This window comes from Rhea pennata, chromosome 29, assembly GCF_028389875.1.
Source record: "Rhea pennata isolate bPtePen1 chromosome 29, bPtePen1.pri, whole genome shotgun sequence".
Lineage (NCBI taxonomy): Eukaryota > Metazoa > Chordata > Aves > Rheiformes > Rheidae > Rhea > Rhea pennata.
Window position 1 is genome coordinate 3,327,852 of NC_084691.1, and position 27,961 is coordinate 3,355,812.

Genomic DNA, 27,961 nt, shown 5'->3' on the forward strand with positions numbered 1-27,961 from the left:
ACGCGCCGAGAAGGCCGAGATAGTGTTGGTTTCTCCTGCGAAAACATGGCCTGAAATTGGGCCCAAGGTGCATTTTTTTTTTTTTTTTTTTTTTTTTTTTAAGGAAACAGGATCAACAAGGCCGCCGGTGTTCTCTGCAAGCAGCGGTTTCCAGCGCCGGGAGCTCGCAGCCGGCCCGGCGGGGAAGGGTCCCGCACCGACAGCGGCTCCGCCGGCGGCTTTGCACCCTGGGCCGCTCGGGAGCGAGAAAAGGCGAGCGCCGGAGGAGCCGGAGCCGGAGCCACCCCCAGGCTCCCGGGCCCCCTCGGCGAGGGCAGCGCTATCGTCTCCAGTTTATAGATAGGAAGCTCAGGCAGAGGCCGGATACAGGTACTTAATCCCATCAGTTTTGGAGCGCGGAGCCAGGAATGAGCTCAGGCGCTCGCGCCGCGGAGCGGAGGCGGGCAGAGGTTAGCGCCGAGGGGGCAGGAGCCTGGAGGGGGCAGGAGCTCTCCGGGCTCCGGGGAAAGAGCCACAGGGGCGCCGCGAGTCGGGGCTCTCCGCGCGGAGCTCCCCCGCCGCCGCTCCCCTTGCCCGCGGGCGCAAAGCTTCGGGGAGGTCTCCGACCCACGGCCCTCGCTGGAGGCAGGAGGGCAGAGCCTGCCCATCACCCCGGCCTCTGGTCGGGGATTATTTCTGGGAGTGAGGGGGTATCGCCAGCCCTGGAGAAGGATAGGAGGAGGGTTAGGGCCGGGCCAGGCTGGATTAAGGCCACCCTCTGGTGGCAGCAAGAAATCAGTGCTGACAGCAGAGTCGAGGGACCCGGGACCTTCAGGGCCCGGCCAACCTTCCTTAAAACGGGGTAAAGAGGCTTAAAAAGCAGCTCTGAGGGTTCCTCTTTTTTGGCAGTGGCCAGGAGAGGAGCGAGGCGAGAGCCCAGCCCACTGCGGCGGAGCATCAGGGCGAGAGACTTGCAGACGAGCTGGGCAGTGAAGGGTATTTTAAAGATTAGTTTTATTGGAGGAACAAAAAAAAAAAAAAAAAAGAAAAAAAAAGGCAAATCAAGGTGGGGGGAGGGTTTACATAATAAAAGACATCTCCCAGGAAGTCCACTACAGGTTACAAATCATTTTCATAGAAGATATTTTGTACAAATTTTACATTTTATCTTCAGAACGTGTAAAATGCAAGGAGTGAACTTGCCCTGCCAGCAAAGGGCTGGGAGCGGCGCGCTGCTCCCTCCCCGCGCGGTTCGGCAACAGCCGCCCCCGAGCGGAGCCGAGACCTCCGGCACCGCCGCGGTGGGAAGGCCAGCTCCGCTCTCGGGGCAGATTTTGAAGCACAGTCTCTAGATCCTGCCTACAAGCTGTCCCCTTGGTGTCACATTTTCTTGAACTAGCTAAAAATAATAATCACCCCACGTCACCCGACAGCAGCCACTGAAGCGTCTCAGCGGCACCAAGTTGACGCGGGGAAGAGGATCTGCCGGCGGCTCTGATGGGAGAGGGGCAAGGCAGCAGGCGGGTCGCTCCTCCGCGCCTCTCCCCGAGGTTTGGTGTCCCCTACGTTTTGGGCCCCACGTCCCCCCCGCGGCCTGCACAAGCCTCGCGTCGCGGGTAGGCGCCGACCCGGCTGTCGGCGATCTGGCGAAGGGGAGAAATTCTGCTTAAACATTTCAGATTTCAAGATCGCGCCAATTTTCCAGGTTATTTCACTACAAGCGGTTCAGGGCTTGGGGAGCGTCGCTCCTGCCAAGGGGCTGCCAGCATCTGCCTGCCCAAAGGAAGGCGCCCGGGAGAAGCAGGTATCGGGTGAGGGGAGGCGAAACTCCCGAGCACTGCGCTAGCTCCTCATGCCCAGGCAAGCAAGGAGGAAGAGAGAAGAGGGAGAAGAGGTCGTGCCCAAGGGGATGCCGATACCTTGCAGGAACGGACGCTTCTACCTGCTGCCGTGTTGCTCCCCGCCAAGCTGGAGGAAGGTATCGAGTCCGCACTCCAGAATACCGGCAGAGCCTCCAGCAGCTTGGTTGCAGCGTGCACAGGACTTGCGGCGCTCCGGTCGTTCCTGAACAAGGTATTGGACACTTCCCCCACCTCAGGGAAAACCTGCCCGTTCCGTTCAGGATAGGGTGGCCCCAGCTGAGGCATCCAACAACTACGACAGCCCAGTGATAGCCAAGGCACCAGAGGGCTTTCCGAAGCGCAGAGACAGGCTCAATCCAACACTCCCCCTCCCCACGCAGAGGCCTCACCCCCTGTGCTGGCACGGCAGCCTCCTCCCTCGCGGCACGGGGCAATGCTTGGTGTTGCACTGGAGAGGAGACAGCCCCTCAAAGAAGGCTAGAAGAACCTCAGACTACATAGCCCTACCTTCAAGGTGATCTTTTATTTAAGGTAGCGTTGCAGAATTCATCCATTTTAGGCTAGCAAGAAGATGAGCGAGAAAAGCCAGTTCTTCCTTAGCTGCCCTACTGCTCAAAGCGCTCACGCCTCTCCAGAGCCCCTGGCTACCGCGTTCTACATCCGCACTATCTGACGGGACCTAGGCTCTGGGACAAGCTGCTCCGAGTCCTCGGCTCTGGGACAAGCCGGAGGGGCTTTCCTTTGAAAAACCTGCACTTCTCTCGCTACTCTTTGCGGAGGTTTCTCCAGTTAGTTCAATACTTTAAAGGCTGCAGCAGCATGCAAGAGATTGTTTCCTTTTTTTTGTACTTTGCATTTGATTTTTGTTTTGTTTTTTTTTTCTTTTAAAAAAAGTTTAAGAAAGGTCTCCAGGAGATGTTGAGTTTTAGGTTTTATTTCTGTCTTGTCTGGATAGAGGTTTGGTTTTACTCTCCGAATGATCTCAGGTGGCAACTAGTTCGGAGACAGCGCAGGGCCTGGAGATTTTATTCAGCGCATTCTTCATCTTCACCATCATCTTCGCCATCTACTGACAGAGCAGCATACTTGCTAGCATGGCTGAACTGCTGAAAGAGAAGGGTCCAAGAGAGACATGTATTATGTTAAACACGAGCCTCACTATCAAGCAAAAAAAGAAAAAAAAATAAAAGAAGAAAAACCAGGTCTCCATCTAGAAGAAGGGGCCGATCTTGCCCCACTGGTGATCTAAGACCAGGACTCAGCCCAAGCACGGGTCAACATGTCAATACCAGGCAAACTACAGCATATCACTGCAAAAGGTGCTGAAGTCTGGTCAGACTCATTATTTCATAGCTCTTCCACCCACCTCTTTCCCTCCCATACCTCCTGCCATCCAAGATTTAAAGATCCCAGATGCAAACAGGAACAATTTGTAAGCAGGGGCTTTAAGGCGCAGCTGGGAACTGAACCCAGGTATTCCAAGCCCCAACCCCGTCCCGAGGCACGAGCCCGGTACCCTTTCGCAGACACCACTGTTCTAAACCCGCGGCTAGCAGGTAAGATGCTTACGGAGGCTGGGTTCTCATCAAGTTTCTTTGGCTCAGATGCAGGTCTTGCGTCATGATCCTTTCTGCTTTCTTTCCTGTAAGAATCAGAGTCCAGTTAGGCTGAGGTGCTGAGGAGGCGGTCAGCTTGCCGACTGCTAAGGAGCCAGGCTTTTCACCAAAAGCCAGCGTGGATGCTGCAGTGAGAGCCCAGGGCCACCTACCTATCTGAATCTCCTGGGCCACGGCTGGAGCTCCCGCTTCGGACCTTTGAACCACCTTCCTTCCCACCGTCCGGTTTGTTCTCATCTCCTGAAGGGCAGAAAAGCCAGGAGGTCTCACATTATCCCCTCAACCACCCATGCTGACCGCCCAGCGCCCTCAGATGTGCCACAAGCTGCGAGAACTGAGGGCTGCTGGATGCTGTCAGAAGAACACTGTTCCATCCTGCCTCACCTTTGCCCAATCCCCCCGCACACCACTCTGCCTCCAGCCTCACATCCTGGCCTGGGCTTCCGCTCTGGAGAGCGCTGGCAGCCCTAAGCCCCCAGGCCAACGCCTAGTCTGTGCCCTTTCCAACACAGACAGTTTTGCCAGTTCTCAAGTTCCTATCCTTTTGGCAGTTCCCTTGAATTGCTTTCCTCATCCTACCCACACGCTTCAATGGATAGAAAACAACCCTGAGCTAGTCCTGGATGAAGTTTTAAGATCCCCTTTGCTTACAGGGCCTTAAGTCACATACCCGCTACTCCTAGAGCCAGGAATATCTTGCATTTCCAGAGCTAAGCATTGCAAACCCTCTTCTCTCATAAGGCAGTGCACTGGCACATTGCCCTCAATCCTGAGGGCTGGCATCAACCCTGCCTTACCTTTCCTGTGAGCATTCTTTGAGGGTGTCCCATCTTCCGACTGCAGGCTTGGTGCTGTCTGGCTGCCACTGGGGAATAAAGAACGCAAATATGAAGATCTAGAGAACAAGGTGGCTAAGATCAGGGAGAACCATTTGCTGCTTGGGGAGGCTTGATCCCTGGGCAACAGGAACACTAACTACCATTGGAACAGACCAGACTCTGGTGGCTTTAACAGCCTCCTGGCACAGAGGATCTAGAGGGCTAAAGCCCAGGACACACTCCAGAGCCTCTTCAGCCCTGGCACTAACCTTGTAGGAGAGTGCTGCTCTGAATCAGAGCTCTGTGAGCGGCCAGGGGGGTTACTGCTTCGCTTCACCCAGGCGTTCTCCTTCGGTGGTGGTGCAGGCATCACCTTCAGAGGCTGCTTCTCCTCTCGAGGTTTGGAGGTGGGAGATGGGGCATCGTCCTCTTTAGTGAAGGTTTCATTCTCCAAAGACTTCTCGCTCTCCCTCCTTCGTGTGGCTGCAGGGAAGATGGCGGCAGTGAGCAGAGCAGCAGGACAGGGACAGCGTGCATGCTTTGTGATAGATGCACAAACATTCCCAGCCACTCCTGGTCCCTGCTTTTCCGCAACAGATACGTACGAATGTAGGATTAGTTGGAAAGAGCACCTATGTGCAGTCTGTGCTGTGAGCTAGAATCCCGTGGACAAGGCTTTCAGCCGTAAGCTGCTGCTATGTGACAGGTGGGGCTGGGCTCAGGGCCACCGTGCCCCCGACTTACTTCTGCCTGTTGGGCCAGTTCCCACAGAGGTGCCGGGGGGACCAGAGTTGCCAGTCTGCGAAGATTCGCTCCCTGTTCGTGATCGCTCCTGGTTCTCCTCGCTTCGCCAGCTGGGATGCCTGTACCAAAGGGAGAGGAGGTCTGACTGCGTGCTAGGGAGCTGCTGGGGCAACACGGGGAGGAGCATGTGCATGGACAGGACCCAGGTAGGGAGGATTTGCAAGTGGGTTTACAGCACCCTGAGAGACGTTACCAACACCATCCCCAGGAGATAAAATAAAAGGGGGAAAGAAAAGCAGAAAGGCAGAAACAAGCCCATAGCAGCATCAACCTTTCGCATCCCAGACTGTCCAAGGGACCGCCCAGCTCCGTGGACATCATCAAAAGTACCTGGCTGGCACATCCCCACATGCCCTAGGTCAGCACATTGCTGGCAAAGCCCTGCTCCCTGCCCACCTCTCTCGGGGCCGTCTTTCTATCCTCTTGTCATCCTCCAGCTGACGCTGCAGCTTCTCTTGCTCCTTCTGTAGTCGCTCTTCCACTTCACGCTCCCTGGCAGCTGTGTCCACAGGCTTGGCCCCCCCAAAGATGGAGGCAGCCCGGCTGGACTGGGGTGCGGGGGCCACAGAGGTCTCCTCCTCCTTGGGTGCACTCCTGGGCTTCAGGTTCAGTTTCGGCCTCTGAGTGGGACCTAGGGATGGAGATCGGGGTGAACGAGCATGGAACTTGCTCCAAACAGGTCTCAGCAGAGCTGCTGGTCAGCTTCCCTCTGCCCTCCCAAGCAAAGCTGTTACCTCTGTCCTCACGCCGGAAATCATCCCGGCCGTAATCATCCCGTGAATTCCACCTGTCCATCCGGTCATCCCGTCGGTCATAGCGGTCTTCGTAGCGGTCACCACCCCCTCGGTAGTCATCATCCCGGCGATACCCACTGCCAAAGGCCCTCCTGCCACTGCCTATCCTGGAATCATAGCCTGCAGGAGAAGAGGAAACCCTGCCCCATTACTGCTGATGCTGTGCCACCCCCGAGGCTGGCTGGGGTGCAGAGGCAACAACCCTCCCTGCAGGGTAGTGTCTTCTACACACAAATGTCTTGAAGTTTGGACCACACCAGGGCTCTGATAAGGACTAGGGCAGGGCTAGGCACATCAGAGATTCAAGTTGCCTGAAGGGGAAAAGCAACAGTTCATCTCCCATACCCCTTTCCCTATTTACAAGAGGGGGATTGTACTGTGTTGGACAGCTTGTCAACATAGCTGGTGTGTCACCAGCGGAACTCAAACTGTGTGGGCAGAAGCTCATCCTCACCCTCTCTTCCCTGGCAGTCTGTCTGAAACACCTTACCTCGGTCATAATCTCTACTGCGGTCATCGTAACGATCCCTGCCCCCAAAGCCACGGTCCATATCCCTCCGTGGGCCATCACGATACCGATCGTCATAGCGATCCCGATACCCTAGAGGCAGGAGAAGAGGGTTCAGGCGCCTGACACTTCTAAAAAACTGTCCCAACATGTTATCTGCCATCTAAGAGCTCAGATGGCAGGTACTGGCAAGGATCTTCCTGTGCTTGCTACTGTAATAGTCACAAACCCCTTGCAAAGCAGGAAATCTCACTGCTCTTCTGAAGGGTGACAGCAGAATTGACCCATCTGCCCTCACAATAACCTCTCCAGAGAATTAACTATAAGTAGTTACTCTGCTAGTGTTTAGTCACACACAGAACATGATAAAGCACACCCAGACACCAAGATAATGCTGATTTTCAGGGGAAACAATGGAAATGAGGAAAAACTAGCCATATAGAAGGACACAGCAGATTTGCCTCCTGATAAAGCTCTGGTCTGCAAATGCAGGGGAAGCAACCAGAAAGTTCTGCAGAGAATCTGCTTGCCAGGGAAGAAGCGGAGCGAAGTATCTATGATTATGGATGACCTGATCAGATGCTAGACAGGAGAGACTGGAATCCCTTTTTTGATGCAGAAACCTTATGAGTTCTCCAAAGGGGATGTAAATTCCTGCCCAGAAATGGCTTACATCACCCTTCTCTCTGATGAAAAGATGACCTATCTTTCAAATCCCCTCAAGATGGGCCAAAGAACCTCAGGTTAATCATTGTGTTAGGACAGCAACAGAACAAACACATGGCTTGCTGCCAACTCACTATCTCCAAAGCTGTCGTCGCCCCTGCGTGGCGGGTAATCATCAAAACTATCGGTAGTGGCAGGACGGGCCCTCCAGTCGCTCTCGAATCTCTCCGAGTCACGGAAGCGATCACGATCCCTGCCAAAGCAGCGATCATCCCGATCTGCACGGGAAGGAAAAGAAGTTCAAGCTTGCAGGCAGTTAAAAGCAGCTGTAACTGGTGAATTGAGCGACAGCACAGTTCAGATTCAGCATGGGCAAAAAAATCAGTGATTTAAAACGTGCTGAGGACAATACAGCCCCTGAATTCACAACTTTGCTTTCCTTTTGATGTATCAGTATGAACCGCCAACGCTTTGAAAAGACAACAGCCCTTGGCTGACTCAATTAGTGAGATACAGACAGTACACAGTGTGGGAGGGACCAACACATCATTATTAGATAAGTGCCAGCAGGCAAAACCTCCCAGCCGGGTCGTTGTTTGGCAAAGCACACGGGAGCTGAGCCCAGGCACGGGACTAAAGCTAGGTTCAGACTCAGCGTTCAGCCTGAAGGACTCCAAATCACCGGCACATTTGCTGGGTCAGAAAGGTAAGGCTGCCAACTAGCCACCTGTGCCGCCGTATCTTGAGCATATGGCAGATTGATCATGATGGCAGTGATTTGTCTTCCTTTAGTCAGGCTGCTCAAAAATTCAGTGCAAGACGTGGCTACCGAGTCAGCCGATGCGAAGAGAAGACCGTGACCTAGTACAGTATTCACCTTTATCCTGAGCTTGATCAGCAACATCCACTCGTATTCTTCTGTTCCCTAGAGACTGAAAACAACACCAAGAAATCAGCCTTGCAGCCTGAAGACGCAGAGGAGTGAGAACAGCTGATACTGGGACGAAGCCTGAACACAGCACACAAAGTAGACAGCTTTTTACAGCACAGGGGGCTCTCCTGGGGACTTGATGGCCCTCAAAAGGGCTTTCTTCCCCACTTAAGTCTTTCTTAAGCAGTGTTAACATGCCCCTCTACAAGAAGATACTTCATAACACATCTTTAGTGCGCAAGGTTACACAACACCGGGGCCCACGTGCCTGATCTGAAAGGATGACATCTGGGGACTTGCGCCCACCACTCCTGTTCAATCAGGTTTCAACTCACCTCTTCATTAAGGCTCAGAGCCTGGAGCAAGGAGTCTATGTCTTCAAATTCAGCATATCCAAAACCTTTCAATCTCTCTGGATTGGTAGGCTCCCGTGGCAAACGTACAGCACTTATCTGCAGACAAATAGAAGAGGAAAGTTTTCATTAGACTCTGGCTCCTTGGTGTTGATATGATGCTTTGAGTCCACTGGAAAAGGATCAAGTTATTGGAGACCATATAACATATTACAATCAATGGCTTGAATAAGTCCTCTCAACAATGAGCAGGGAAAGGAAGGATTAACTTTTCCTTCTAACACACAACAGGTTCCCTCTAGAAGTGCTACTGTCTGATATCTGAAGAGAAGAATTTGGTACTGGCAAGAGGTTTCCAGCTGTCAGCCTCAGTAAGTGCAGATTTCCAACAGCTCCAGTGAGAAATAGGTGTTTGAAGAGCCAGAACAGCTCTGTTCAGAGGGCGGCAGGTGGTACAGAGCAGCAGCAGTATTAGCAGACTACATCTGGCTAGTCTGTGCCCCCAGTACAACATTTAACAACCTGATCAAATGTGGGCTCTTGAAGCCCTTACATCCTGCCAACTTTCACAACTCATTTCAGGCTCCTTAGAAAGTTCTTGTCTAAAGCCAGTTTCTGATCTGCTCAGCAAAGTTTCTTCATGCCACACAGTACAGGTCCGCTGCCGTTTTATTCCCAGCTGCAAAGAGAACTTGCTGGGTGGAAAGAGGAGGAGGTTAGGCTAGGCTGTATGTTGCAGGGGCACGTGTAATCTCTGGTCACACAGTACTGTATGCTTTAAGCTCTCAGCATCGCTTCCTGGCTCTATCAGATGTCTCTTGAACTAATGCCTTCTACAGTCTTTCCTCATCTGAGTTAAGTTCCCAAAGTGCAGTTGCTCCCAGGTCACTTCCTGCTCAGAGGCCTGGAAGCAGCAGACTGTGGAGCTCATTACATTCTGATAAAGGAACAAATTGCATTCAGATGAACCACATGTGAGGAGCCATCACTCAGACAAGCAACAGGAGTGGCTGGGCAGGGAGCTCCAAGTGACTGATGTGGAGCAAATGACTGTTCTGCAAGCGTGAAGGCAAAGCCCAGGAGCAAAAATCCATATTTACTATTTCACTGCAACTCCCTGCCACCCCACACAATGTCTCCGCAGCAAGATGGCTTGGACTCTGAGAAGGCAGTAAGGCAGCTCACCTCCTGCTGCAACGAACACCTGAGTAGCCAGGGAAGTCTGGCTGTGCTGCTCAGACCATCACAACAGAGCTCCAGCTGTTTCCTAAAACCCTCAGCACCAAGCCAAGCATCCAGCAGGACGGCGCAAGAGCTGCCTCCAGAGCAGCAATGCCTCAGACACCAGCAGACAACGCAGCTGCATATTGTCATCAGAGATGACTCCACAAGGAAGATGCCTTCTGCCTCCTCAGCAGCTGGGCACCCACCTGCTCTGGGCACTGCTCAGCTGCGAGCACAGAACAGCCTCAACATCCCAGACTCATTGCACATTACCTCTTACTTTCCTGCATAGCATCTGACCCTGCTACGCAGCATGACGAAAACATTTGTCTAGAGTTGGCTGTGGCTTCTCAGTTCCCTCCTACTCACAGCTCCCATACAGGAGTTTCACCTGTGCTACTACCTCCCAAGGAGGAGTGGATGCTGCCTCAGCAGGCACAAGAGGTTAGAAAAACAAGCTGAAAATAGAAGATATAGGTAAGCAGTGTCACTCTGCCTGTGAGGAACAATCTGCTGCAATCAGCACAGCACGCTGTCGTGCGGGTAATGTTGGATTCGAGACCCAGTGACGTGACGAGCTGTATTTCACACACTGACCTTTAGAGGAAAGGAAGCAACCATTTCTCATTGCTAACGTGCTCTCTCTCCTTCTCCCTCCCTATCTCCTTCCTGAATAAAGGGCTCAAACACTGTTAAAGCTGGGGCGGGGGGAAAGACATTTCACAGCAGATCCAGTCTCCCTGGGAGCAGCTTCTATTCTCGGCCATGGGGCAGGAAGCATCTTGAGTGGGTTCCAACTGGGAAACTCCTCCAGATTCACTCACATCCAATACATGCTCACAGGAGGTGTCAGCCTACGCTGATCCAATCCTTGCAGTCCAGCCTTTAAGAAAGCTGTACTGAAAGCTCTACTTGCCGACTTGCCCTTCTGCTAGGGGTGTCCCAGCAAGGGAGCTTCCTCCGGGAGAGGAGCCCCAAGCACTCCGACAGCCACAGCAGGGAAACACTCCCTCCAAAGACAGGCCCGGAAAACACCCTTCACAACTGGCTCCAGACAGAAACACACCTTTCGGAGCCGATATGCAGCAAGACATCACGGAGCAATAGGCACCAACACACACTACACGCTGTGAGCCTGAGGAGCTACGGCACAGGAGCTGGGAGCCAACAACTACTGCAATAACACTTCTGGATCCTCTGTTCCGTCACATTTGCTCTAAGACTGGGTTGGGCTCGCCAATTCAATCTGCAATTGGTATGTCCTCACTACGCTACCCAGTCAGTTAGGAACAGGGATTGCAGCATCCAAATTACGGAATTTATGGTCCACAACTCGCTGTTACACCCACAGCACCACCCTGCCACACAGCCCCAACTGGCAGAGCGCTCTTCAAGCCACGCTCTTAGCCGTTACTCACATTGAGTCCTCTGAAGAAGTCCTTGATGGATTCTTCCGTCACGTCATAGGGCAGGTTTCCCAGAAAGGCGGTATAAGGGGGTGACTTTGGGAGGCGACTTCTGTCTATATTGGGTTCCCGAGCAGCCCGTGGGGCAGTGGGCAGGATGGAGCGGTCGATCGGAGGGGCCCGGTACACATCGTCATCGTTACTATGCCAAGTGGTGGAAACTAAGAAAGAAATTTTGCAAGTCACCCAAACAAAACACAACTAGAGACTAGTTACTGTAAATGCCACATCCTCACTGTCCTGCAAGGTGCAAGTAGCAGCAACTCACCTACTTTACAACTAAGGAGCTTCATGTTAAAGCCTTGAAGTTAACCTGATATGGGTGAACTGTCTGACAGTTCACTAATGAGAAAGCAACAGTTCTCGATGTGCTAGCATGACTTCTCCTTAATGCATGCAAGAAGAAAACTGCACAAAAGGCACAAGAAGGTGCAGCCAAGCGCCAGCCACCAAGGAAAAACCGTGACAGACTAAAACTGCAAGGGAGAACGATCTTTTAGACTGATGACCTGTTCAACAAAGCATTAAGTCTTCCCAGGATTAACTCTTGTTTAAATTACATCATGTCTTGTGGAAAAATACCACAGTTCGATATTAATGTTTTCACAGGGAAAATTCACTGTAAGTGCTAACCTGTTCCAGTGGGGCATCACCCTGACTATTAAACTTCTCTGCTTTGCTCCTCCTGTGAATTTGCCCAGTCTCTTCTTCCATCTCCCAGTTTGTGCTACATCTCTGGCTGTCATGTTATCCAATTCCCGTTCCCCACGCGGATGCTGTAGGCCATGGTCAACTCTCCCTCCCCACTACCTTCTCTAGACTGTGAGCCCCATTCACAGCAAGAATTCGGTTCATTCTCTGAGCTTAATTACTACCTAGAAAAGAAACAACTAGCAAATTTCATAACGCTTCAAGGTTTTATTTTGGATCATCAGCTATTAAAGGATACGGTCAACTGACTCAACATCAAATTGATAAATCAGAAGTCATTAGTGGTGTAGTTACCAACACTTCACACCCAGTCTTCTCCCCCTGCTGTGTAAGGGACAGAGGGAGAATCTATCTGTGGGCAAACTGACTCTGCATAGCGCTGCCAAGCACAGCAAGGAAGCCAGAAGTGGAGAACTTCTTCCTTTCATGCTGCAAGCCAAGAGACTTTTCAGTGTTTTACTGTTAAAGAGCTGTTTGGGAGCCGCGTACTCCTGAGAGCTGGGAAAGGACAGTACCATCTCCTTCCAGGTCATCTGTCTCGTCGGCCCAGCTGACTGGTTTGGGAATATAGGTAGGTCCACCGCCACCACCACCATCCTCTGCCAGAAAGTCCGTCAGAGTGAGGGTCTTGCCCTTCTTGTTCTTCTTCTTAGCTGTCAGAGAAAAAGAGAGAAGGACCTGAGTAAGTAATGTCCTGGAACAGCCTCATTCTGTTTCAGTGAGGAAACAAGGACTAATCTGAATGGTTTATGGGTGCTAGAGGGGGACGCAGCTTTGAGCTGCTCTGGGGCAACTTGTCATCTTGGGCTGAGAACACCCCAAGAGCAGAAGGGAAGAGATCTGACAGCTCATCTGCAAAGCAGGACACACAACACCACACCCAGAGCGCCATGAAATCCGCCTCTTTGTCAAGCAGCGTTAGCCTAACCCCGCCTGCCCCGTGAGACCAGCAGGCCCCTTTCTGTGAACCTCCCCTGCAATTCCTGTTGGATGTTCACCTCCCACCTTCCGACACTCCCACATCATTAATTAGGAAGTCCTGGCTTTTACTTCAGCCCAGCCCCGTTCAGCAGGGACGTGACACACACAGAGATTCATTTCACCACGGTCTGTAAAACCCTTAGATGGAGCAGGATCCTCCAGCAGAGGCGACTGCTGCTTGCCAGACAACCTAACCTTCCCCAGCTCTCCTCCTTGTCCCTCTCAACTCTTCTCCTTTCCTCAGCCCAAAACAATGCTCACAGGAATTCAGTCCTCAGCCCTGAAACGGCGTTAGGCTCAGACACATCTGCTTGCCCAACCTTCCTGGGCTAACTTAAACCCTGTGCTGCTTCTGTAGAAAAGGCTGCAGCACCAGCCACTGCCTGCACAGAAATCTCCAAACAAAATCTGAGCCATCGCCGTATGGCTGAAACACTCATCGACATAAACAAGTCACCCAATCCGCACTCCGTGAATGGGGGAGCGTGGCAGGAAAACGCCACCTGATCCTTCTCTTATTTTTAACTTTTGAGCACGAGACAAATTCATACTCGGGACTCCTGCCGCTTGAAGCACTCATGCTCTGCCGGACACGTGTACGCACAAGTCTCCCTATGGCGATCGGCTGTTTATTTTCAGGGAGGAGGCGATAAAGAGAGGAGAGCAGTCTTTGCAGGGATAGGTTCAACCAACGCTTCTCAGGCTACAAGCAGCAAGAACCAGAGATGTGGCGAAGCCCAGCACAGCGATCCCACGGCCAGTGCCAACTGAGCTGGATCCAGAGCCAGAAGCTGGCTGGCTGTCCTAGCCGACATCTTAACGAACTCTCTGGGGACGAAAAGCGAACTCTGTTTACACGGCAGAAAGCCATCACAGATTAGAAGCAAGCTGCTTTGCTGAGCTGCTTTCCTAATTCCTGCAGGCTGGGGATTCGGGACCTTTCGGCTCTGCAAGGAGCAACCGCAAGTGACTGTGGCTCCGTAGGTGTTTTTTTGTCGAGGCTTCGCAACCATCTGACAAAAGACGCGTGCCGCGATGGGCTCCAACAGCTTTGAACAGCTCCAGAGAATCCAGACTATTTTTAGGAGGATGGGTGTGATGCAGTTACAAAATTCAGTGTTTTTCCTTATGGGGAGCACTACTGCCCCCCTGCGGCCCCTGGAGCACAGGCCAAAAGCACATTTACCTCTGAAATGTGTTTCCAGGCAGAGCACCAAGGGCATTGCTGAAAACCAAAGAAACAACCCCCTTAGAGACACAAGCAAACTGCATCCCACTGGAACGTAACACTAGGGTCAGTCATTTTAGCCACACAAAAACTCAGAGGCACAAGGGGTAATTAAGTGCGTCGGCAATGTTTCTGCTGTCGTGGGACACGCAAACGTTCACGTTCCCGAAACTACCAGAGGGGCCAGGAATTACCCAGCTCCACAAGCCTGCATTTGTCTAGAAAAATTTTCAGGAAGCAGTCTTCATTTCAAAGCACTGCCTTAGGGCTGAGTGTGGAAGACAGGGCAGGATTTCAGGCAATTAAGGAAGCTCTGAGAGTAACCTCAGCCCAGCTTTTTCAGGAGCACGCTGTGACTTCAGATGCCTAGTCTGCAGGGTTTTCAACAAGTACTTCAGCACTCATCTTGTGGAAGTAAGAAAAGGCAGGCCACTTTAAGGTACTACAAGGCAACAACACAACCCACTAATTGCTTTGGAAAACGTATGCTCTTATCTTTGGTAGGAACAAACAATAAACTCTGGCACTCTTGGACACCACAGATATCTCCTACCAGCCTCCTGGCAGGAGAGTGTGAGAATTGGTAAACACGTCACAGCGCCCTTAATAAACATAAAAATGACAGGCATGGACTTTTACAGGCTACTAATTTGACATCTCTAATTAGCCAACACTTGCCTGCCATTCGCTTTGCTCAGAGCTGGAAGAACGAGGGACTGGTCTCTGAACAGCAGGTAAAACGGTCCTTCCACAAACGTTTCTCCATGAGCATCAGCACAACAACTGCAAGTATCTTCTGCACAAACTTGGCACAGAAATAAGACGGTGAAAAGCTGCAAGTACACAGTGACTGCCTATTTGCAACGCCAGCCCTGATTCCCAGTCCTCAGGCCTCCTAATTGTGTGTGTTATTCTATCTCCTTTTGTCCTCAAGTTCAGGTTTTAGCACAGCAGGAAACCTTACCCTGCTATGTCCGCTGGGCATTGCGGAGGTGCGGCCATTCCACCCTCCTGAACACACTCTGAGCATCTCAAATACCTGACAAGCAAAATCACTGCCCAGAAATGCTAGCAGAGAGCTCACGTTCTCCAGCTCTGTCCCCAGACCTTCATTTCAAACATCTCCTATCAGGATCCCAAGAGGGACAGAGAACAGTTAAACCTAAAAGTTTATTTTTACCCTGCAGTTTGGTGGTCTTTGCCCCAGGCCTGTTACCTAGTCCCACTATGAGCCTCTCTTTCACCTTAAATAACAGCAAACTGGAAGGTTTTTTGTTCAGAGCTGCCCGCGCTGAAACTATACAAGTCAAAGGAGAAACTATTAGCGCTCCGTTACGGCCGAAGGGAAATCCAGCGGCAGGTTGTACTGAACCGATACCAGCTTTTAGCCACTACACATCAATCACCCAGCAGATAAATGCCTGCGTTTCCACCCATCGCAGTCAGCAAGACTGCAGCCTCCCAGGTAGCCAGGCCCTCTAGATAACAGCATTTGAAAGATAAGGCTGCGCAGCAGGATGCAAGCCACCCTGTTTCAGGCAGGCTGCGTCCCAACCCAGCTGCTGTGGCACCCTGCTAAGCACAGGTCAACTCTCAGAAGAGCGGCCATGTCCTCGGATACATCCTTCGCACTCCTGCGATGCGAGGCTGAGGAGTCCCACAGAGCTCTTCTCATCACCAGGGGCTCCTACAGGGCTCAGAAGGATGGTACAAGCTTACATCTGCTCAGGCCTTTGAGCTGCGCTCAGCCCCACTGCTAGACTACAGCTCTGTTCCAGGTGGTGGTTGCATTAAGGTTGTGACTACTGAGCAGCATGGAATAACAGACAGCAATTAAAAAACCACCTATCTGCTCTCCCCAGGTCCTCCCGGTCCCCTCTGGCTGTCACCTTCGTGGCTCTGATGTGTTGGGACAGTGGCCCTACACCTCTCTGAAGCTGCAAGCATTGCACTGTGCTCTTCTTCCGAGGCATTCGGAACTCATTCAGAGGTGGTCACGCTCCTGGGCCATGGTTCTCCACTGATCTCACTGCTGAAGGAAATCTGAACACTGATCAGCGAGGCTCAAAACACCAGAGCAAGAGTCAAATCTAACCCTCCCTGAGACCCCAGCTCCTGCTAGAGCTCAAGGAGAGCCCCACCTGATGCACCCCAGCCACCACTAGAGCAACTAGTTCTTGGCTTCTGTCTTTCCTCTTTAATGCAGCCTGTTCCTCAGGAGTGGCAAGATCTCCGTAATGCTCCCAGGAAAACTTCTTCAGCGCTTGGTTTTCTTCCTACACCTCAGGCCACTTCCCGCTCTCACAGACGTCACAAACTAGATTACAGGATCCAAAATGATTGCAGAAACTTCCATTTCAGTGCCCCACACCTACACAGATGCTCTGGAGACCAACTTCAGAGGGTGAGCCCAATGCCACCTACACCTCTCACCACCCCTGAGCGAGCCCTTGCTGAGAAGCAGCCGGCAGCGCCACGAAGCCACCTTGCTCGCTGCACATGGCACCTCTGCAACGTCCACCATCAAGTGTAATGTGAACACACTTAAGCTGGGTGTTTCCATTGAAACAATTCCTCGCAGAGCTCAATAAACCATCGGAATGAGCACTGCAGCGAAGTGACCAGGAAACCTTCCCTGCTCCAGCTCTGGCACGTGTGAACGGGCAGCGCAGCAAAGGAGCAGCGACTCCTCCAAACGTACATACCTTCCTCCGCTGCCTGCATGGGAAACGGGCAGAGCCGGAGCCCGGAAAGGGGGAGTTTGCTCTAGCTGCTGGTCCTGCCCTCCCTCCCCCCCACCCCCCCCCCGGCCCAAATCCTGCCTTAAGTCACACAGTCCTAGGGGTTTTTCTTTTTTTACTGCCTCATTCAGTTGTCACGGAAACAGCAGTGAAATCACAGACTCAGCACTGTGACTTCATGGCTCTGTTAAGGGGAGAAAAATGCCTGGAAACACAAGTAGTTTTTGTCCAGTCACAACACAGGCAAGGAAAGCACGATCCTGCTGCAACCCCAGCTGTGCTTCAGGCAGGCACAGGTTGCCATTCGAGACGCACACGGCCCCGCGGACCAGCAGCTGCAGCCTCCTTTGCACCTCCTTATTTACCCCGTTTCCCCAATAAAACCCCCTTTACAGCGTCTGCACGAGGAACGATGATGCTGAACTCCCTTGGCAACCTCCCACGGCTTGCAGGTCAGCAAGGGAAGTCACTTGCCGACAGAGCCCAGGCCCTGTCGAACCGAGGTGCACTGCTGGGTTACCGAGGCACGAAAACTCTTCCAGGAGCTGTTCTGTGTGGGTTGCAGAGCAGACTCTTGCAAGCTAAATTTTTCAGAAACATATTTAGTGCGTAGGTCTTAGAATCTGAATTTCTGCATGCAAAATATTCAAGCCTTGTAGCCGCTTCCCACCCTGGTCCCTCGGATCCCTTTGTTTCCACGTTAAGTCCCTTCCCAGTGATGCCTCTTGCCCCGAAGCACCAATTCCCAACACACCAGCACCCCAGGGACTACAAAAAACGTGGCACCACCAGGATGGTCCAGCTGAGAGGCGTCAGACCTCAGATGGTGACACCCTCAAGTTCCCCAGTGTATTTTGAGGACGATCGCTCATGAGCGCTGTCGTGCTCTAGGTCCTTCCCCAGGGTTCTTCAGGACCCGTTCAGGGTCCTTCCCCAACACCTAGCCCCCGGAGCCTGGCGCTGCCAGGGTGCTGCTACCTTTTCACTACCAGCTGCAAGCATGGTTGCCTGCACCCCCATGTTTTGATGCAGATTTTTAATCTCATCTTTAAGGTTTAATCTATACTCATCTGCCAGAAGCTATAGCCACTGCGAATTGCAGTCTGGTTAGCCCTTTGGAATGGTTAAAGTTCCATTTGCCAAGGGTAAACTCATGGAAATATGACGTCAGCCACGGATGAAAATGCTGGGAGATCAGCAGCAGCGACCTACTGCGGTGACTGCCTGGAAAAACGAAGCAGAAATGCCCTCCTGCCAGAGAGAAGTGTCATTCACAAAGAAAGGAGGCTAACAGTATGTTTTACAGTCAGGCAGCCCTCCCCACCGCTGCTCCCGCAGTGTCAATGATGCCTTCTAAATGACAACAGATCCACTAACTAGCAGCCACTGGTGTCCAAAAACCTGCAGGCTGGCTGTTTGCTCAATTTGCATCAAATGGCTGACAAGTCCCAGGCAGGAGCTGACAGTATGAAGCAACTTCTGTTGCAGAATAACAGCGCTGCTTCTGCATCGCTAAATCCGTCAAAGCCTCGCGCAGCTCTGGGAGACAATGCAGGGAAAATCCACCTGGACAAAAGCTGAACAAAAGCTGTCCTTCTTGTTAGCTTTTTACCCTGCCAAAGAGCAGCCATCCCTTTGCAAGGCACTGGTCCTCCTGTCAACTGCCAAGAGCTGCAAGGAGGTTTTCGACACCTACCGGTTAAGGAACTGGGTCATACAAAATCCTGCAAAGAGTTCTCCAACCGCTCTCTGCGACAAACAAATCCCATACCTCTGCTTTAGCTCACAGCCCCTGAGATACCGCATAGTTGCTTTTGTTTTGGACTTGAAGACAGACTTGTGGGGCTAGGAACCTGTCTGTTTGGCGTCAGATAAGGAACTGGAGCAATTCCCGACAAGCCCACCCTCAGTTACCGAGAAATGCAAAGGCATTTGTTATTAACCCTTCTCTTTCAAAACACAAATGGTCACTTTATTATTGTTGGCTTTGCAAGCCAAGATCTTTCACCAGTGAACAGGCTGCTTCACACTCACTCATTAAGAGTACTTCCCCAAGCAAAGCCAAAAATAATGAGAAGGCTGTAAGGGAACAGTACTTAATGCAGTCACAAATAAGCAATTTAAGGAAGATCAATCAGGTACAACCAACATTTCCTATTACATTTAAACGTACTACTCTGGTTTAGGTCTTCCTTATTTTATTTGTAAGAGTCTTGTCAGGCACATGCATGTTCTGATGCCAGGTTTCAGTGAACCACAAACACACTGGCTCGGGAAACCACAGAAGGGAGGAAAAAAAGCAAGCAATTTCAGCATTTCCTTCTCCTGCTGCTTTGCTATGAAATACAGGACCTTACAGTTTTGCTGGTGGGACTCCAAATGGCGTCTGCAAATTGAACAGAGTGTCTCAGTTTCGGAGAACTGCAGTTCCAATCTGTGCCCCTGATATTTTAAGTCTACAGTGAAAGCAATGTTCTTGCAGTAAACATGTGGTGAATTTAGCGTGTATTTTATTCAAAAAAGGAAAGGGATGAAATAATGCTTAGTTTGGAGAACATTACAGTTTGGGGAAGGGAAAAGGGAAAAAAAACCTCTGCCTATTTAGACTGGTGTCTCGATCTTACATACATCAGACACGACACTACCACCATCTTATGAAAAATAAATGCAACAAAAAGCATGCACGCTCCACTGCCTCTTCTCTCGGGAACCATGTGGAACAAAGCCAACTGCGCTAACACAAAGGGGTTCCCCACAGCCGGGGCTCTTGTTATTACTGTGACTGGAGGCATAGGGGGAGGAATAGGTGAAAAATAAGCTGTCCCGCAGAGCGGGAGGGCATCCCGCAAAATAAAGGGCCTTAATCGCGGCTGGAGACCCACCCAGGGCCAAGGCTGCACCCTCGACGTGCCTGCTAGCACACTGTCACCCCGCAGGGACGGCGAGACCCCAGCGCTCTGCCCAGTGCGTCCTGCCAGCTGTTAACTCGCGGAGGTAAAATGAAACCCGGCTCCCGGCGTTTGCCAAGGGAGCGCTGCGCAAGGAGGGCAGCTCGCGAGGAGGAGGAGGAGGCCGAAGCCCGCAAGGAGACTCAAGGGTAGGCTGCTCCCGCGCAGCGACGCCTGCCACCATTTCCTGCAGCCCGCCGCACGGCCGCGCTGCACAGGCCGCCGGGCCTGGCCCCCCCCCCCCCCCCCGTCCGCTGCAGCCCCGGGCCCTGCCCGACCGCGTGCGAGCCGCGCACCCACGTGGGTGCCGCCCTGCCCCCCCCCCCCCCGGGCCGGCCAACGCCGCGCCTGCGCAGTGACGCGGCCGAAGGTTCCATCTGGCTCCTCACTCGCTTCCCCCCCCACCCCCGCCGCCGCCGCCTCGCGATCCGTCAATCACCGCCGGCAGCGCGAGCCGTTCCCCCCCCCCCCAAGCGCGCGCCCCCCCCCCACCAATAGCACGCGGGCGCGGGGGGGGGGAGCCGCGCCGCGCGCGCGCCGTCCCTGAGGGGAGGGAGGCGGGAGGGGGAGGGGGGGGAAGTGCCCGGTCCGCCGCCGCCGCCGCCGCCCTTCCTCGCGCCCCCTCCGCCGCCGCCCTTCGCCGCCCGCCTCCCGCGTAGCGGCGGCGCCCGGCGCGGCGGCGGGAGCCCCATCGGGGCGGCGGCGCCCCGCGAGGCCCGCGGGGCGGCCGCCGCCGCCGCGCACCGCTCACCTGAAGCCGCCATGTTGGGAAGAGGCAGAGAAGGCAAAGGACCCGGATGGCGCCGTCACGTGATTATGAGCGACCCCGCCCCCCCCTCCTCCCTCGCTCGGCGACGGCGCGGGCGGGCGGCGGCGCGGCTGATTCTGTGGTTGGCGTCGCCGCCCGCGCCGCGGTCGGCAGCAGCGCCCCGGAGCAGCTCCCGGCGGGCCTCGTGCAACGCACCATCACTCCCCCCCCGCCCCCCCCCCCGCGCACCACTAGCCCTTGTGCAATGCACCATCACCCTCCCGTGCAGCGCTGGCCCTTGTGCAACGCAGGATCAGCCCCTTTCAGTGCTCTATCAGCCCTCGCGCAATGCACGGTCACCCCCTGCCCCATACTACCAGCTCTTGTGCAATGAAGGATCATCCGTCCCGGGCACCCCTGACCCTCGTGCAATGCATGCTCACCCCTTCCCATGCATCACCAGCCCTTGTGCAATGCACAACCAATCCTCTTCCCCAGCACTGTTGGCCCTCCTGGGATTTCTGATCATCCCGCCATGCACTGCTGGTCCTCGTGCGATGCACACTCACACCGCCCCCAGCCCGTGCACTGCTGGCCCTCATGCAATGAACGAGCTCCCCCACGTCGTGCCAGCCCTCGCACGATGCATGAGCGCCGCTTATGAACTGCCGGCCCTCGTGCAGTGCACAATCACCCCCGTTGTGCACCACCAGTGCACACTAGCACGGTGTGCAAGCCTTCCCTGTGCAGCACTAGCCCTCGTAGGCAAGATCCATCGCCTGCCTGCGGACACGCAGTTCATCTTCACCTCCGCTCGCATGCCTGTGCTTCCTGCCTCTCCATCCCTCGTTGGAGGCGGGCAGTGCCACCCTCTCCATTCATCCGTCCAGCCGTCCATAGGTTGGAAGGGGAGCGGGAAGCGCTGTTCAGCCACGGGATGGCGACCGGAGCTTGGGAATGAATCGCCGGTGCTGTCGCGGCACGGTGTGGTGGCAGAGCCGAGGCGGCGAAGGCCGGGAGCCCGCGTTGCTTGGCACCCTGGGGCATTTACCCCGGGGTGGGAGACACTGACCCCTTCTTTCCCACCCTGCACGCCGTGCAGCCATGCGGATGGGTTGGTGCCGGTTCCAGGGTGATGGTGTAAGCAGGTCAGATGTGCCGCCCCCGCGCAGATCCGCCTCGATCTGTTGGCTGGAGGCATTGGGCAAGTGAGAGCACGGAGGGCCGCCCGAAGTAGGGCGGCCCTGCTGTGGGGCCCTGGCCTGTCGGCTCCCTGCTTGGTGGGCACGGGGCACCCTGGGGCTCTCAGGAGCACCCTGGGGCTCTGCAGGACACCCTGGGGCTCTCTGTGATGTGCCAGGGCTTTCTGGGGCACCCTGAGGCTCTGCAGGACACCCTGGGGCTCTGCAGGGCACTTTGGAGCTCTCTGGGGCACCTCAGGGCTCTCAGGGGCACCCTGAGGCTCCATAGGGCACCCCAGAGCTCTTTAGGGTACCGTGGGGCTCTGCAGAGCACCCCAAAGCTCTCTGGGACACCCCAGGGCTCTTAGGGGCACCTAGGGCTCTACAAGCCACCCTGGGGCTCTGCAGGGCACCTTAGAGCTCTTCAAGGCACCTTGGGGCTCCCTAGGACACCCTGTGGCTCTTCGTGACCCCCATGGCCTTTTGGGGCACCCTGAGGCTCTGCAGGACACCCTGGGGCTCTGCAGGACACCCCAGGGCTCTCTGGGACACCCCAGGGCTCTCAGGGGCACCCTGAGGCTCCACAGGAGACCCCAGAGCTCTTTAGGGCACCCCAGGGCTTTGCAGGACATCCTGTGGCTCTCTGGGTCCTCCAGGGCTCTGCAGGGCACCCTGGGGCTCTCAGGGGCACCCCAGGGTTCTGCAGGGCACCTTGGGGCTCTCTGGGTCCTCCAGGGCTCTGCAGGGCACCCTGGGGCTCTCAGGGGCACCCCAGGGTTCTGCAGGGCACCTTGGGGCTCTCTGGGACCTCCAGGGCTCTGGCAGGGCACCCTGGGGCTCTCAGGGGCACCTTAAGGCTCTGCAGGGCACCTTGGGGCTCTCAGGATACCCTATGTCTCTCCAGGGCTTTGTGGGGCACCCTGAGGCTCTCCTGGACCCTCGAGGGTTCTGCAGGGCACCCTGGGGCTCTCTGGGACACCCCAGGGCTCTGCGGGAGGCTGCTGGCCTAGCTGCCCTCTGCTCCAAGGGGCAGCTCAGGACCCCAGCAGTCTGATACCGCGGAGCATCGCTTGGCAGGATGGGTCCCCTTTGGAGAGTCCCAGCGCCCCGATCAGGCCCGTGCCTCAGTTTCCCCGGCTTGGAGAAGCTTCCACGCCATCCCAGATGCCAGGTTGTCTTCCCCCGTCCCCAGTCCAAAGAGACTCGAGGATAAAATGACATTTTATTGCTGCGACGGTGAAGCCGGGGGCGTCAGGCGGGAGGTGCTGGAGGCTCCCGCCGGCCGCGCGCGGGACGAGGTGTCCGGCACGTCTCCTCCACACGCCGGCCCACTCAGTACGTTCGCACCTTCACCTCCTTGGTCTCCGACACCACCTTGCCGTCCACCACCTTCTGCGTGGACCTCTGCACGGTGGACGTGGTTTCCTTCTCCAGAGCATCCCGCAGGCTAGGGGGTGAGGAGAGGTTGCGTCAGGGCAGAGCGGGGCACCCTGGGGTGCCTCCTTCCTTGCACGCGGGGGGCAAGATGGGTGGCTTCTCCAAGCTTGCACCCACCAGCTGTCCAAACCTCCCTCTTTTCCCCACCGCCACCCTGAGGAACTCCAGATCCAAGCAATGACAGAGCTAGAGCATCCTGGACACGCTGAGAGCTGCCCAGCCCCAACCCAGCACCCGGGGCTAGATCCTGCCGGGTCCTGCTTGCCGGTACCTGAATTCCTCTCCACCCTCGAGCAGCTGCCGGTAGGTTGCGATTTCCGCCTCCAGCTTGTCCTTGACGTTGAGCAGCGCCTGGTACGCCTCGGCCTGGCGCTGCAGCTCGCCCCGCACCTGCATCAGCTCCGCCTCGACCCGCAGGATGAGCCCGTTGAGCTGCTCCATCTGCATGGCATAGCGGTTCTCCACCTCCAGCAGGTTGGCCTCCAAGCCAGTTTTCTGCAAGGAGATCCCCAGGGTGGGTAAGTGCTGGAGACCCGCTACGGGTGCTGTTTCTCACGCAATGGGGACACATTTTTGCAGTTTCTACCCCTCTTTTTGGGGTGGCAAAGAGCAAGATGGGCTTTTTCTTGCTGCAACATGGCTGGAGCTCACGTCCATGGCTGTAGATGGAGGCTTGTTTGGCCCCATAGGGCCTGGATGGGTGATTTCAGGGGCTGCTACCGCCTACCTGGTTGCGGAGGGACTCCAAGTCGATCTCCAGGGTCTGGACAGTGCGGCGGAGGTCGACCACGGTACTGCGGGCCGTGTCCACGTCCTTGCTGCTCTGTGTGATCTCAATGGTGCTCTCGGTGATCTGGGCAGAGAGGGACTCGGCTCGAGGGGTCACGGACACCACCGGAGGCAGAGCCCAACCCCAGGGGACTGAGTTCCTCATGGGAGAGGCATCACCCTGGGATCATCCATGATGCTGGACCTGGACCCTCTTGGGGAAGGTGCCCTCACAGCATCGCGTCCCAATGGGGAACATCCCCGTGTCAGATTGGGGTCTCCCAGGCGAATGCGCCCTTGGATTGGGGTCCCCCCATTGGGTCAGGAGCCCCCAGGTGAACATCCCCCACTGAACTGGGGACTGTCCCCCACCTTGGGTTGATGTCCCCTCCATCAGGCCAAGACCCCCAAGGAACGTCCCTGGAGGCAGATGTTGGGGGAAATGGTGGGGTGCCAGACCCACCTGCTGGCCCCATTGCTTTTCCAGGTCCTCCAGGTTCTTCTGGGCCAGTGCGTCATACTGCGCCCGGATCTCCGCCATGATCTTGCCCAGGTCCTGGGACTTGGGCGCGTCCACCTCCACCGTGAGGGCTGAGTCGGAGATCTGCGCCTGCAGGCTGTTCACCTCCTGGGAAACAGAGAGCAGCTGACATGAAGGCCAGGTCCCCACCGAGCCACAGCTCCCTGTCCCAGGGCCCTCCCTGCCCCGCCACGTACTTCCTCATGATTCTTCTTCATGAAGATGAGCTCCTCCTTGAGGGACTCGATCTCGCCCTCCAGCTGCAGCCGGGCCATGTTGGTGTCATCGATGACCTTGCGGAGCCCCACAATGTCGTTCTCCACCGAGAGGCGGATGGCCAGCTCGGCCTCATACCTGGGGGCACAGTGGTGAGTGGATGCCTGCACGGCGTCCCTGTCCAGCCCGTGTCACCCTGCTGCTATCCTCATCCTTGTCCCCGTCCCCAACCCATCTCCATCACCATCCTCATGTCTGTCCTTATCCAGGTCCCCGTTCCATCCACACCTCCACCACCGTCTCCGAGTCTGTCCTCCTCCATGTCTCCATCCTGTTCCCACCACCATAACCATCCCCACTTCCATTCTAAGTCCCATCCCTGTCCCCATTGCCATCCCTGTCGCCATCCTTGTCCCCATCCCAGCCTGCTCTCCATCCCCATCCTCATCTCTGTTCTCTTGCCCAGCACCATTCCTGTCCCAGTTCCCATTCCTGTGCCTGTCCCATCCTGGTCCCCATCCCACCCCGTCCCCATCCCAGTGCTTGTCCCTGTCCCCGTCCCACTCTCACTTGACCCTGAAGTCGTCGGCGGCCAGGCGAGCGTTGTCGATCTGCAGCACGGTGCGGGCGTTATCCACCGTGGCGTCGAAGATCTGCCGGGCAGGGAGGGTTAGGAGCAGGGAGGCCCCCCTGGCGCGGTGCGGCACGGCGCGGCACGGCACAGCGCGGCTGGCCCGCCCCGGCGCCGCTGGCCGCCCGCCAGCCACGTCACCCTGGGCAGGTGCAGCTCCCACGGCTGCGGTGCCCGATGGGGACGGGGACGGGGACGGCACGTGGCACCCGCTGGATTCGCGGGACCTCACTCCGGAAAAGCAGCCATAAACCCCAGGGCCCGTGGGGCGCGAGGGGGCAGCCGGGACGCCCAGGCGCTCCGGGGGGCTCAGCTCTTCCCGAGTGACCTTGAGCCGACGGCGCAGGTCAAACGCGGTCCAAAGCACGGGGCTGCTGAAGGACGCGGGGGAAGGCACGGGGGGACGCCTGCGCCTGGCGCGTGGGGCTCGTTTACCTAACGAAGGGTGTCTTAAACCCCTCAAGTGTCCCTGGACGGGGGGAAGGGGGGGGCTGAACCCCAGGTTATGGTGAACCCCGACACCGACCTGCCCCACGGCCTCGGGCACGTCCCTTCGCCCGCTGGTGCCACGAGCCGCCGTGCAGCCCCGAGCGCGGCCCGGGCCCCGGCCGGGAGCGCAAAGATCGCTCTGCCCCGCCGCCGCTGCGGTTAATGCTTAACCCAAGGGCTGGCGGGGGCCGTGCCCACGCGCCCCTGCGGGTTCGGGGCGCCAAGCGTCGAACACGCCGCCGCGCGCGGGACCCGGGGGGCCGAGAGGCGCCGGCGGGCGTCGAGCGGGACCTCACCTTGTTGCGCAGGTCCTCGATGACCTCCCAGTAGTGGCTCCAGTCGTGCGAGCTGGGACCCTTCTTCTGCATGAAGTCACGGATCTGGACCTCCAGCTTGCGGTTCTCCTGCTCCAGGCTCCGCACCTTGTCCAGGTAGGTGGCCAAGCGGTCGTTGAGGTCCTGCATGGTCTCCTTCTCGTTCTGCACCATGCCAGAGCCTGTGAGCAGCAGGCTGCCGCTCATCCCGGCTCCATAGCCGCTCATCCCAGCTCCGTAGCCGCTCATCCCGGCTCCGTAGCCGCCTCCAGCGCTCCCCAGGCTGCTGGTCCTGGAGATGGAGATCCTGGAGCCCGAGCCGCCGGCGCCGGCGTAGACGCTGGCCGCGCTGCTGATGGGCGCGAAGCGGCGGGTGCTGCCGATGCTCTGGCTGCTGACGGGCCGGTAGCTGCTGGAGTAGACGGTGCTCCGGGAGTAGCTCATGGTGCCGGCGGGAGCGGAGGAGCGCAGGACGGACGGACGGATGGAGCTGCGGGGCGGACGCACGGACGGACGCCGCGGGCGGGCTGCGGGCGCGATTTATAGCCGGGAGAGGCGGGGAGGGCGGCCGGGCGGCCCCACCTCCGGGCCAGGGCCCTCTCCGCACCCCGGCGAGGTGGGGCCGGATCCAGCCTGCGGCTTTTGTTCGGCCGAGGGGCCCCCGCGGGCCCCAGGGGCCGGGGGGCGGCTCGGCCTCGCACCCATCGCTGCGGGGCTGCTGAGCCCCACGCGTCCCTGGGGGTCCTGGAACCGCTCAGCCCCACACGTCCATGGGGTCTGGAGCCACTCAGCCCCACGTGTCCATGGGGGTCTGGGGTGGCTCAGCCCCACACATCCATGGGGGTCTGGGAACGGTCAGCCCCACATGTCCATGGGGTCCAGAGTCGCTCAGCCCCACACTTCCATGGGGGTCCTGGGGTGGCTCAGCCCCATGCATCCATGGGGGTCTGGGGACGCTCAGCCTCATGCATCCATGGGGGTCCTGGGGCTGGCTCAGCCCCATGTGTCCATGAGGGTCCTGGGGCAGCTCAGCCCCACATGTCCATGGGGGTCTGGGGCGGCTCAGCCCCATGTGTCCTTGGGGGTCTGGGGTGGCTCAACCCCACACGTCCATGGGGGTCTGGGGTGGCTCAGCCCCATGTGTCCTTGGGGGTCCTGGGGTGGCTCAGCCCCACACTCCCCTGGGGGTCCTGGGACGGCTCAGCCCCACGCGTCCAGGGAGGTCCTGGGGCGGCTCAGCCCCATGTGTCCTTGGGGGTCCTGGGCTGGCTCAGCCCCACACGCCCACGGGGGTCTAGGACAGGGGCCTGGGCTGGCCCAGCCCCACACGTTCGGGGTGCGTGGGGTCCGAGCAGCCCCACTCTGCCAGCTCTCCCTGCCAGCACGCGCCGCTGGGCACCCGGGGGCGGCCCCCACCCACAGGAGCCCCCCAGGCTTGGGGGTGGCGAGGAGCCCCCGCGATCCCTGCCCCCCCTAGCAACCGGGGGGGGCTTCACAGCCGGGGCTGGGGGGGGGGGGTGACAGACACCCACCCGTGGGTCCCCACGCCGGGATGGTCCTCAGGCCCTTTCAGCGCGGGGCGAGGGGGGAGACGTGCCGGGAGGGGGGATCGCCCTGCCGAACCGGCTCGGGGAATCCTGCCTGTCGCCTTCTTCCTCCCCCCAGCCCCTTGCATGGGGGTGGGGGTGGGGAGGGGGGAGAGGGACCCAGGCGTCCGGGCGGGATGGGGATGCACCCACTGCACACCCGAGCCGCAACCTCAGCCCCGGCACCGCCGCCGCTCCGGATGGGACTCCGTGCGGGGACACCCCCCGCTCCCCGGCGCTCTCCGTGCCGCCGGCCCCCGCCCCGGAGCCGCCGGGCCTGGCCCTTATCTGGCTTTGGGGTGATTTACGGCGGCTCGGGCCGCAGCATCGCCACATTCCAGCTTTTATCTGCCGGAGCATCGGGCGTGTTTACTCTGCAGGGACGGGCAGACCCGCACGGAGCTGCTGGAGCGGCCCCCCCCCCCCCCCCCCCGGGCGCTG

At 56.8% G+C, this 27,961-nt stretch overlaps 2 protein-coding genes across 3 annotated transcripts; both read right to left on the reverse strand.

The window, feature by feature from the left end:
- Positions 1-2,759: 2,759 nt before the first annotated feature.
- On the reverse strand, positions 2,760-20,432 carry EIF4B (eukaryotic translation initiation factor 4B). 2 transcript variants are annotated; one of them, XM_062597194.1, is made up of 15 exons: positions 20,382-20,432; positions 12,248-12,385; positions 10,974-11,182; positions 8,314-8,430; positions 7,925-7,979; positions 7,182-7,325; positions 6,364-6,474; positions 5,814-5,993; positions 5,476-5,710; positions 5,020-5,138; positions 4,545-4,758; positions 4,255-4,322; positions 3,610-3,697; positions 3,411-3,483; positions 2,760-2,944 (listed from the first exon to the last, which is right to left on the reverse strand). In XM_062597194.1, exons 1-15 carry the CDS (start codon positions 20,392-20,394, stop codon positions 2,867-2,869), a joined length of 1,842 nt encoding a protein of 613 aa, XP_062453178.1. In that variant the 5' UTR covers positions 20,395-20,432; the 3' UTR covers positions 2,760-2,866. The 2 variants fall into 2 exon arrangements, with proteins under 2 accessions (XP_062453178.1, XP_062453177.1); XM_062597193.1 differs by having other exon boundaries at positions 2,760-2,947.
- A 2,330-nt stretch (positions 20,433-22,762) lies between these two features.
- Positions 22,763-26,529, reverse strand: KRT18 (keratin 18). Its single transcript, XM_062597281.1, has 7 exons — positions 25,917-26,529; positions 25,071-25,153; positions 24,482-24,638; positions 24,228-24,392; positions 23,724-23,849; positions 23,268-23,491; positions 22,763-23,006 (listed from the first exon to the last, which is right to left on the reverse strand). The coding sequence occupies exons 1-7, from the start codon at positions 26,376-26,378 to the stop codon at positions 22,892-22,894; spliced, it is 1,332 nt and encodes a 443-aa protein (XP_062453265.1). The 5' UTR covers positions 26,379-26,529; the 3' UTR covers positions 22,763-22,891.
- Positions 26,530-27,961: the final 1,432 nt, after the last annotated feature.

Coding starts and splice junctions, on each gene's coding strand:
- EIF4B (XM_062597193.1), bottom strand. Junction 7,980..8,313: donor CTCTGAGCCTTAATGAAGAG/GTGAGTTGAAAC, acceptor TGTTGTTTTCAG/TCTCTAGGGAACAGAAGAAT. Junction 4,323..4,544: donor GAGCAGCACTCTCCTACAAG/GTTAGTGCCAGG, acceptor TTTATTCCCCAG/TGGCAGCCAGACAGCACCAA.
- KRT18 (XM_062597281.1), bottom strand. CDS start 26,378: ATGAGCTACTCCCGGAGCACCGTCTACTCCAGCAGCTACCGGCCCGTC. Junction 24,639..25,070: donor GCCGACGACTTCAGGGTCAA/GTGAGAGTGGGA, acceptor CTGTGCCCCCAG/GTATGAGGCCGAGCTGGCCA. Junction 23,850..24,227: donor AAAAGCAATGGGGCCAGCAG/GTGGGTCTGGCA, acceptor CTCTCTGCCCAG/ATCACCGAGAGCACCATTGA.